Source organism: Phyllopteryx taeniolatus, chromosome 9 (genome assembly GCF_024500385.1).
Source record: "Phyllopteryx taeniolatus isolate TA_2022b chromosome 9, UOR_Ptae_1.2, whole genome shotgun sequence".
Taxonomy (NCBI): Eukaryota; Metazoa; Chordata; class Actinopteri; order Syngnathiformes; family Syngnathidae; genus Phyllopteryx; species Phyllopteryx taeniolatus.
In genome coordinates, this window is record NC_084510.1 from 16728858 (window position 1) to 16739309 (window position 10452).

The following is a 10452-nucleotide window of genomic DNA, read 5'->3' on the forward strand; positions in this document are numbered from 1 at the left end:
TCTATTTTGTCAATATTTTGGGGTGGCTGGAAAGGATTAGTTCGACTGGATTTACATTATTTCCTATGGGAACTGTTGCTTTGCTTTTCATGTGATTTGGTTTAAGTTGAGGTTTTTGGAACGGATAAATCACAAAAAAAATAAAAGTTCAACTCTGTTATATATATCAATCCTGGAACTTTTCTGACATACCATGTATGTTTATAAAAACGTATATGCAATGATAATCAGTCATGATCTGTAGCCAGGTTTACATGGAGCCTTGTATTCCGATTTGAATCAGGTTAGAGGCACAAACCAAATAAAAATGCTCTGTATAACCACTTCAAACGAGGAAAAAAAAAAAAAAAAAAAAAAGCAGGCCGAATCCTAATGGAATTTCATTTGGTTTCACAGGAGGAGAATATTCCTTTCCCCAAACCAATCAAAAGTCATGTACAGTATCTGGTAACATTTAATTGTTAATTCCTCAAAATATGTGGAACATACAGAGGGCCGAAATGACTTTTCTGGGATGCCACTGTCACAAAAACGATACAAAAAACATAAACCATGAAACATAAAACATCCATTTATACATGTTTGTTGTATGAAAGAGTTAAAGAAGAAAGAGTAAGTCTGGAGTCTCCCTTCATCAGTTAGTCATCATAGATTTTGCAATCACAGCGTGCATAAACGTCATTCCTGTTCGCCACAAGCCAAGTTTAAAGTCGACAAGGAACTGCAGCAGGGGCAAGAACCAGCCCTTGGCAAAAAAAAAAAAAAGTGTCCTTTTTCATCTCATTGACATTTTTACGTCAATTTGTTTATTCAGTCGTCTTACATCACTTCATGCATCCACATCCTTGTTGCATTTGCATCTTTGAACACACCCACGTCTGTAGATACATATTTTATCTTTTTCATCTTATTCTTATTTTATCTTTTTGTGGGTGTGTTCTATTCATATTTCACAAGCCTCTGAATTTATTGGGCTAATCTGGTACCTTGGGTATCATATTTCATCCCATATCATGTGTAAATGTGTGTAGGTATGACAAATAAATTCCTTGAATGTTTCCCTGTAGTCTGTAGTGGTGAGTTTTTTGTTTCCTGCATTCCTTTGAATCTTGATATTATTTTTTAAAATGTTTTTATGGGGGTGAGGGGGCTTTATTTAGTATTTTGATTCTTCCATGTGCCTTGTTTGCCTTTTTGTTTTTGAAAATTGATATTTCTTTGGTGCTTCATCCCGCACTCCTCCCTTCTTCCCGGCAGTTGGGTCCTCCACTTTTTGCCATCAACTCCACCACGCAAACCCACATCTGTGACATTATTCCATTCATTTTATATAGTGCTTATCCTTTTCTGGGTCACGGGAAGCTGGGGCCTATCCCAGTTGACAACTGACTAACGGAAAACAACATCCTGGATTGGTCATCAGTCAAAAGAGCACATAAGGATACAGACAAACATTCACCTCAACACTGAGTGGTAACTAGATGCCTGGCAAATGTACCACTACACTATCCGTGACTGCAATCATAATTTATACATAAAATATGTAAATGAATAGAATGCATTTAATTATGATACGTGTTGAGGGCAATATGCCATAAAATATAAAACTATAAATTGAAATGTAATTATTATCTTTGATTTTAAAAGAAAACAACTACTAATTCGGTAGTAACGGGAGAGTATTATTGTTGTGTGGGTCTGATGGGCATTGGGGCTGAAGGGGCGCGGGTTGTTATGCTGAGTGCTCCTCTCCCTCCCTCCCTCCTCCTCCTCCTCATCCTCCTCTTCCTCCATCTGCGTCTCTTCAGTCGCGCCTCTGTCCGCAGCAAACAGCGCGAAGGCTGCTCCCACCTAAAACAAAACAAAAAAACAAACAGTCACACAATAATCATTGTCCAGATGGTTTCTACGAGCGTGTAGGACTCTCTGAGGCGAGGCTGGCCACCGAGTGGTTGAAGAAGATGATCTCTTGGCTCGAGGAGGCTGTGCTGCTGCTACTGCGTGGGGGAGTGGGTCCTTACATCCTGTGGCGTTTCCTGTGTTTGTAAACTAGACGCTCTCGGAAAATTGTCGGCCGACCGAAGCGCCAAGGTAAACGACCATCCTTTCATTGCCTTTTCTGTGTTCGATCGGTTTTCGCAATTATTTTTTGGGTGGGCGCTGCTTCGTTCTAGACGCCTACGTAACGACGAGGATGGAAACGACGAATTTTCTCGATATTGTAGCTTCGACGTTAGCCGTAGCTAACGTTAGCTTGTTCGTCGAGAGGGGGAGGCTATCCACGACACGACGGCCATTATGAGCGTCGTTATCGCCCCATCTAGTCTCGAGCGTCTCGTGCTTTGTCTTCACGCACAGAGCTACCTCGTTTAATCCCCTCTTCGCGACGTAGATGTTAGTCGCACTTTCGTGTGTAGTGAAAAAGTGAATGTCGTAAATTAACACTCAATATGTAGTATTGCAGTGGGCGAAGGCTCTAACAAGACGAGCTAGCCAATGGCCCCTTGATGTTAGCTAGCCTGTTCAACCTCCGCTAAACTAGCGTCAGGTTTGCCTGAAGCGCGAAGGCCAAGCTCTGCAAAATGTTGAAAAATAGCAACTTCTCTTCCTCAAACAAAAGTTTATAGTAAAGTACCGCCATCATACCCATAACATATTCCACATATGTTTTGTAAGCCAAAGTAGTGTTGTTCGTTTTATTACGCATTAACAAGTGGTAACAACGTTAGCTAAGCAAAGCTAATACAGCAATGTAGCTTTCACCTATATAAATGTATGTCTATAATTTTACTTTGGTTCTGATAATTTTTCATGAGCGTAACGAATTACAAGGGACAGACGCTGCACACTATACTCTGCATACGAAATATAAGCAATTGCAAGGGCATTTTTATTTAATGGATGCTGGTTTTTAATTGTCCTGTTTAGTTAGCGTGTTGCTAAAGATCGAGTTAGTCAAGTCTGAATGTCATAAAAAATATGAAACCTCATTTATAACAGCTTGTATTTCACCGTACGTCAATATTTTTGACAATTTTTCGATCAACAACATTAAAGTACACAAAGAAGATATCATAATGTTTAACATTTGTTTGGCGTTTTAGCAACTTAGTGGTGGATAAATGTCATTTTCCATATAAATCCATATCACAATCCCTTGTCAACATGTCGCATGCTATGTATGTTGTCAGTTATTGCCATATATTTCTGTATTGATTATCGACTAGTAATATGAATTAGTACCATTATGTGTAAATTCAGATTGTTCACATGCATTGTACTTTACTTATAGATCCTTGAAGCCAATAAGTAAATGTACCATTGTACTGTAAAATGACTTAAAAGTGTCAATAAATCTGTGAGATAAATATGTAAAGAGACATGTATAGTTCCAGTAGCCCATACTTGGATAAACATAACCACTGGAGAGCATGTAGCTGAGAAGGGAAGAAGTGATACTGTTGTAATTCCATGTTGTCTATTTCATCCACATCCTCCTCTTCTTCAGTTTGAATGCTAGATGAGTGAGGTGGGTGTGGCTTCCCACCAGCCTGACCATCCTGACTGACGGCTCTCTGGATGACCTTGTCCCCACCCCTGTCCCTGCGCTCACACACACCGTTACCACAACAATGTCACATCTGCCCAGCAGCTCAGTCCGCGACCATATGAAATGGGTTTGTGTTTTATAACACCAAAGTGGTTGCAAGTCACTTTTAATGAACAGTCTTGTGTCACTCAGGATGTTGTCATTGATAATTGCAGTGCAGTAGATGCATGTCAGCAGATTGTTAATCTTAAATCCGATCTTTAATTTGCCAGGCCGGTCTGCTCGGCTGTGAAGCGGTGCTCTCCAGTATGGCTCTGATGCAGGCCAGCACCATGGCAGCAGCTCCACCCAAAAAGATGATGGCTCCACTCGGACATGCACCACCACAGAGAGACGGACCTGACCGTGGTCCCCAGAGTCACATGATCCTACCGTCTGGCATGAGCTGTCCACCCCTGGTTAGAATTCCCTGGGAAATTTGGGCGGGGAAATTGCACTCTTTGGATGCCATGTTTTTAATATTTCTAAAGTGTTGAGTTTTTCTCAGTATGAGGCAAAACCTACACATTTTCACTACTGGCTTTGTAAACGACTAGTTTAAAAAATGTAAGTGGTTCCGAAAAGCAGTAATTCTTGAATAATTGTCTGTTCTGTATGCTTTATTTTAGCTGATCCGGAAGGAAGGTGAATTCCAAGCTCCGCGTCTGCTGGATGAGAAGGACATGAGGACCAATGAGGACCTGCAGCAGAAAAAAAAGAACAGGAAATCAGTGGCACCCTGTAAAGTGAGAGAACAAGAGGGAAGGGGAGGGAAGGTCAGTGGCAGTGATTGCAAAACAGGGAACGGTCTCAGTGCGCTCCCCCTCTTGGGGCTCTCCCTAGTCTGCACATTTGTTTGTGTGTGTGGGGGTGGGGGGAGGAGCGCAGAGAAGATGTGGAGGGGGTGGAGGATCTGAAGAGGAAAGCAGGGGGAAGGGAGCAGGGCCAAGCGGTGCACAATAACAGCAGTTGTGTGCATAACAGCGGGAGCAGCACCATGGCCTTTTGGGGAAGGGATTGTAAATTATTCTCTATCAATCCTAAAAACGAGTTTTATAGCAAACCTTGATTATAGGATATTTATATATAACTTATAGCTTTTCATTAACAAGACAGTCAGGAGAAGGTATGGAAACAAACGTCTTAGTTTATGACTGGTGCACAGGCAGTGTTGCTGAACAACTATTCATTACTTTCATCCTCAGGGCACAGGTGGAGATGAGAATGGTCCATCTTCAAAAGTGCAGAAAAACTTTATTTGTGACCACTGTTACGGAGCATTTAGGAGCGGATACCACCTGAAGAGACATATCCTGATTCACACAGGTATGCTTCATGCTATTAACCATAGTGCCTTTAATGCAACAAATCTAAAATGGTCTGGATATAGCACTGTGCCGCAACTGTTAGGTTTAAAATGGCCTGTTTGGTATAATAGGTTTTGTCTCACAGTTTTAGTGGTTTCTGTGGGGGCTTGAACTAAAACTGGTGCTCTTCGGTTTAGGGGAGAAGCCGTATGCTTGTGCCGTATGTGACATGAGGTTTATTCAGCGTTACCACCTGGAGAGACACAGCCTCATTCACACGGGTATGCGTCTTTTAACCGTACCCATATTGCATATATCCTCCAGACTCTCTCTGCAGTCTGACACTTGAAATAATGGACGGATGTTAAGGGTTCATTTTGTCTGTGGACAGTAATTTCCAACAAAGCCACCACACAAAAATCTTTTCAGCCCAAAGCATTTTAAGCACAACATTTGTGTTCCCTCAACTTCAAGCAAACCTGCACCAGACAATGTATCAGAGTGTGGTCCATCAGTGCCAAGTCCACTATTGAAAACCCTTGCCTTGTGTAGCTTTGCATCTTTTATGAATAGTTTAAATACACTTTTCATTATTTGGAATACTACAGATACCAAAGAATACCTGTACAGCATTTTTTCTAAAATCCCAAATGTGTAGATGCTATATAAGGCCTTTAATCTGTGATTTCTTGATCATGAGTCTCTCGCTCCCTTTTGTGAGACCCGTTTTGTCTTATCAACGACTAAGGATTTTTTGTAGTCAACTAATGTGGTGAAAGTTGAGTGAGGCGAAGTTGATTAATCCGATTCATTGATGACCTCATTGATATTTTTTCGGCACAGTACAACGGTCGCCATCCTTTTTTCTGCCGGTTTCAAGTTAAGACATATTTCGACGGACCGGCATGGAAGTAAATAAAAACAAATGATGAAACAAAAAAAATCCCTATCAAACTGAATAAACTGTAGTTGTTGTAATTAGTGGGAACTCTGTGCATGTTTTTGTCTTCACCAGCCAGCAGGTGTTGCGGATAAATTTGTGACCCATCAGACTTAGTGACTCGAGGGGGCGATGGTCTTTGAGTTGTTATGAAGTGTGTGTGTGTATGTGTCTATACAGTGCCCTCCAAAAGTATTGTAACGGCATGGTCAATTCTTTTGTTTTTGTTGTACACTGAAGACATTCGGGTTTCAGGTCAAAAGATGAATATAAGACAAAAGTTCAGAATTCCAGCTTTTATTTCATGGTATTTACATGTAGATGTGTTAAAAAACTCAGGACAGAGCACCTTTTGTTTGAACCCACCCACTTTTCAAGTGAGCAAAAGTATTGGAACATGTGACTGATGGGTGTTTCTAGTTGCTCAGGTGTTGCCTTTTCGATGGTGCTTGTTTTTGGCTTTGGTTTTAACCTGTAAAAACTCCATTTGTTGTGAAGCAAACATGATGACCAGAGAGGTCTTAGGAGAAAAGGCAAACCATTTTGAAGCTGAGAGAACAGGGAAAATTGATCAGAGCTATTCCACAAGCATTGGGCAGAGCCAATACAACAATTTGGAATGTCCTGAAAAAGAAAGAAACTACTGGTGTGCTGAGCAACAGACATCGAACAGGTGGGACAAGGGTATCAACAGCAGTTGATGACAGAAACATTGTCAGAGCTGTGAAGAAAGACCCAAAGACAACAGTCAATGACATCACTGCCAACCTCTACAGGGCAGGGGTGACGGTATCACAATCCACTGTTTGAAGAAGACTTCGAGATAAGAAATATACAGGCCATACCATGAGATGTAAACCCCTCATCAGCAAAAAGAATCGGAAGGCTGTATCGGGTTTTGCAAAGAAGTACAGAGATGAGCCTCAAAAGTTTTGGAACAAAGTTTTATAGACTGATGAGACCAAGATTAACCTCTACCAAACCGATGGAAAGGCCAAAGTATGGAGAAAGAAATGATCTGCTTATGATCCAAAACACACAAGCTCATTTGTGAAGCATGGTGGAGGTAATGTCATGGCTTGGGCTTGCATTGCTTTTCTGGAACGGGCTCACTAGTCTTTATTGATGATGTAACTCATCATGGTAGAATTCTGAAGTTTACAAAACCATTTGGTATGGCAATTTACAGAACAATGCATCCAAACTAATTGGGAGAAGCTTCATCATCCAACAAGACACTGACCCAATACACACTGCCAACATGACAAAGGACTTTCTCAAAGGACATGACAAAGTGGAAAGTCTTAGACTGGCCAAGTCAATCATCGGAGCTTAACCCAATAGAGCATGCATTTTACTTCTGAAGAGACGCCTGAAGGGAGAACCCCCCGGAAACAAACAAGAACTGAAAGAGGCTGCAGTAAAGGCCTAGAAAAGAATTTCAAATGAAGAATGCAACAGTCTGGTGAACTCAATGTTATTGCAAATAAGGGTTATGCCACGAAATATTAAATTTTATTCAATTTAAGTTAATTTAATGATATCTGTTCCAATACTTTTGCTCACTTGAATAGTGAGTGGCTTCAACTCTGTCCTGAGTTGTTTAACACATCTAGATGTAAATGCCATGAAATAAAAGCTGGAATTCTGAACCTCTGTCTCCTATTCATCTTTTGATCTGAAACCCAAATGTCTTCTTCAGTATACAACAAAAACAAAGGAATTGACCTTGTCGTTCCAATACATTTGGAGGGGACTGTGTGTGTGTGTGATATACACACACACAGTGCCACCAGAAAGTATTCACACCCCTTCACGTTTTCCACATTTTGCTATGTTACAAATTGATTTGAGTATAGTTTTCTTTAAAAAAAATCTACATAATATATCCCATAATGACAAAGTAAAAGGATATTTTCAGAGATTTGTGTACATTTATAAAACATGTTAACATTCAAACATAATAGGTACATCAGTATTAACACCCTTTGCTATGACACTTAAACTTAAGATCAGGTGCATCTGATTTCCACTGATCATCCTAGAGATGCTTATACTTGAATGGAGTCCACCTGTGGTACATTCAGTTGATTGAACATCGTTTGGAATGGTACACGCCTGTCTATATAAGGTCTCATAGTTGGAAGTGCATTTTAGAGCAGAAACCAAGCAATGAAGTCTAAGGAATTGTCTGCCCACCTCCAAGACCGGATTTTGTCAAGGCACAAATCTGGGGAAGAATACAAAAGAATTTCAGCAGCATTGAAGGTCCCGAAAAGCACTGTGGTCTCGATTATTTGGAAATGGAAGATGTTTGGAACAACCAAGACCCTTCCTAGATCTGGCTGTCCGACCAAGCTGAGTAACCCTGGAAGAAGGGCCTTGGTCACAGAGGTGAACAAGAACCCTGTGGTCACTAAGGTGGAGCTCCAGTGTTCCCTTTCGGAGATAGAACTATCCAGAAGGTCAACCATTGCAAACACACTCCACCAATCAGGCCTTTATGTTAGAGTGGCCAGACGGAAGCCAATTCTCACAAAAAGGCACTTGGCAGCCCACTTGGAGTTTGCCAAAGGCACCTTAAGGATTCTCAGACCTGCAGAAACAAAATTCTCTGTTCGGATGAAACCAAAGTAGAACGTTTTGGCCTGAGTTGCAAGCGTCATATCTGGAGAAGAAGAGGCACTGCTCATCACCTGGCTAACACCATCCCTGTGAAGCATGGTGGTGGAAGCATCATGCTGTGGGGCTGTTTTTCTGCTGCAGGAACTGGGCGACGAGTCCGCATGGAGGGTACGATGACAGCTGCCAAATATAGAGAAATTCTTTAAGAGAACTAGAGTGTCTATTCACCTTCCAACACGACAATGACCCAATGCACACAGCCAAGATAACAAAGGAGTGGCTTCAGGAGCAGCCTGTGAATGTCCTTGATTGGCCCAGCCTTAGCCCGGACTTGAATCCGATCGAACATCTCAAAATGGCTGTCCACAGACCCTGCCCATCCAACCTGACTGACATTGAGAGGATCTGCAGAGAAGAATGGGAGGAAATGCCCCCAAAGAGGTGTGTCAAGCTCGAGACATACCCAAGAAGATTTGAGGCTGTGATTACTGCCAAAGGTGATTCAATAAAATATTAAGCCAAGGGTGTGAATACTTATGAACCTATTGTTTTAATGTTTACATTTTCACAAAATTTGCTCCCTCACAGTTCTGAGCACCGGGGTTCAAATCCCGGCCCCGCCTGTGTGTTGTTTGCATGTTCTCCCCGTGCCTGCGTGGGTTTTCTCCGGGCACTCCGGTTTCCTACCACATCCCCAAAACATGCACGGTAGGTTAACTGAAGACCCTAAATTGTCCGTAGGTATGAATGTGAGTGTGAATGCTTGTTTGTTTATATGTGCCCTGCAATTGGCTGGCAACCAGTTCAGGGTGTACCCCGCCTCCTGCCCGCAGTTAGCTGGGATAGGCTCCAGCATACCCGCGACCCTCGTGAGGATAAGCGGTGTAGATAATGGATGGGTGTATACACAGCACCCCATATTGACAGAAAAATAAAAACGGAATTGTTGAAATTTTTGCAGATTTATTAAAAAAGAAAAACTGAACTATCACACAGCCATAAGTATTCAGACGCTTTGCTCAGTATTTAGTAAAATCAGAATCATTTTTATTTGCCAAGTATGTCCAAAAAGCACACAAGGAGTTTGTTTCCGGTAGTTGGAGCTGCTCTAGTACGACAGCAGACAGTCAATTGACAGAGAACACTTTTGAGCTAATACAGCCATGAGTCTTTTTAGGAATGATGCAACAAGTTTTTCACACCTGGATTTGGGGCTTCTCTGCCCTTCCTCCTTGCAGATCCTCTCCAGTTCTGTCAGGTTGGATGGTGAATGTTGGTGGACAGCCATTTTCAGGTCTCTCCAGAGATGCTTAATTGGGTTTAAGTCAGGGCTCTGGCTGGGCATTCACAGGCGGCTCCTGAAGCCACTCCTTTGTCAACTTGGCCGCATTCATTTTTTCTTTGATTGCAACCAGTCTCCCTGTCCCTGCAACTGAAAAACACACCCACAGCATGATGCTGCCACCACCATGCTTCACTGTTGGGACTGTATTGGACAGGTGATGAGCAGTGCCTGGTTTTCTCCACACATGCCACTTAGAATTAAGGCCAACAATTTCTATCTTGGTCTCATCAGACCAGAGAATCTTATTTCTCACCATCTTTGAGGTATTTTTTTAGCAAACTCCATGCGGGCTTTCATGTGTCCTGCACTGAGGATAGGCTTCCGTCGGGCCACTCTGCCATAAAGCCCAGACTGGTGGAGGGCTGCGGTGATGGTTGACTTTCTAGAACCTTCTCCCATTTCCCGACTCTTTAGCTCAGCCACAGTGATCTTTGGGTTCTTCTTTACCTCTCTCACTAAGGCTCTTCACCCCCAATTGCTCAGTTTGGCCGGGTGGGCAGCTCTAGGAAGGGTTCTGATCGTCCCAAACGTCTTCCATTTCAGCATTATGGAGGCCACTTTGCTCTTAGGAACCTTAAGTGCACCAGAATTTTGTTTTTAACCTTGGCCAGATCTGTGCCTTGCCACAATTCTGTCTCTGAGCTCT

The 10452-nt window shown here is 42.2% G+C and overlaps 1 protein-coding gene across 38 annotated transcripts in view; it reads left to right on the forward strand.

The window, feature by feature from the left end:
- Nucleotides 1–1769: 1769 nt before the first annotated feature.
- The window catches only part of znf740a (zinc finger protein 740a), a 32343-nt gene continuing 23660 nt past the window's right edge, over nt 1770–10452 (forward strand). For 15 of the 38 annotated variants that reach the window (XM_061783866.1, XM_061783877.1, XM_061783875.1 and 12 more), the window contains exons 1-6: nt 1770–2091; nt 3509–3677; nt 3823–4008; nt 4219–4365; nt 4795–4915; nt 5094–5177. In XM_061783866.1, the coding sequence (XP_061639850.1) occupies nt 3633–3677; nt 3823–4008; nt 4219–4365; nt 4795–4915; nt 5094–5177 (583 nt within the window). In that variant the 5' untranslated portion in view covers nt 1770–2091; nt 3509–3632. The remainder of the gene's footprint in view (nt 2092–3508; nt 3678–3822; nt 4009–4218; nt 4366–4794; nt 4916–5093; nt 5178–10452) is intronic. The other 23 variants (XM_061783895.1, XM_061783894.1, XM_061783881.1 and 20 more) reach the window with 5 other exon arrangements.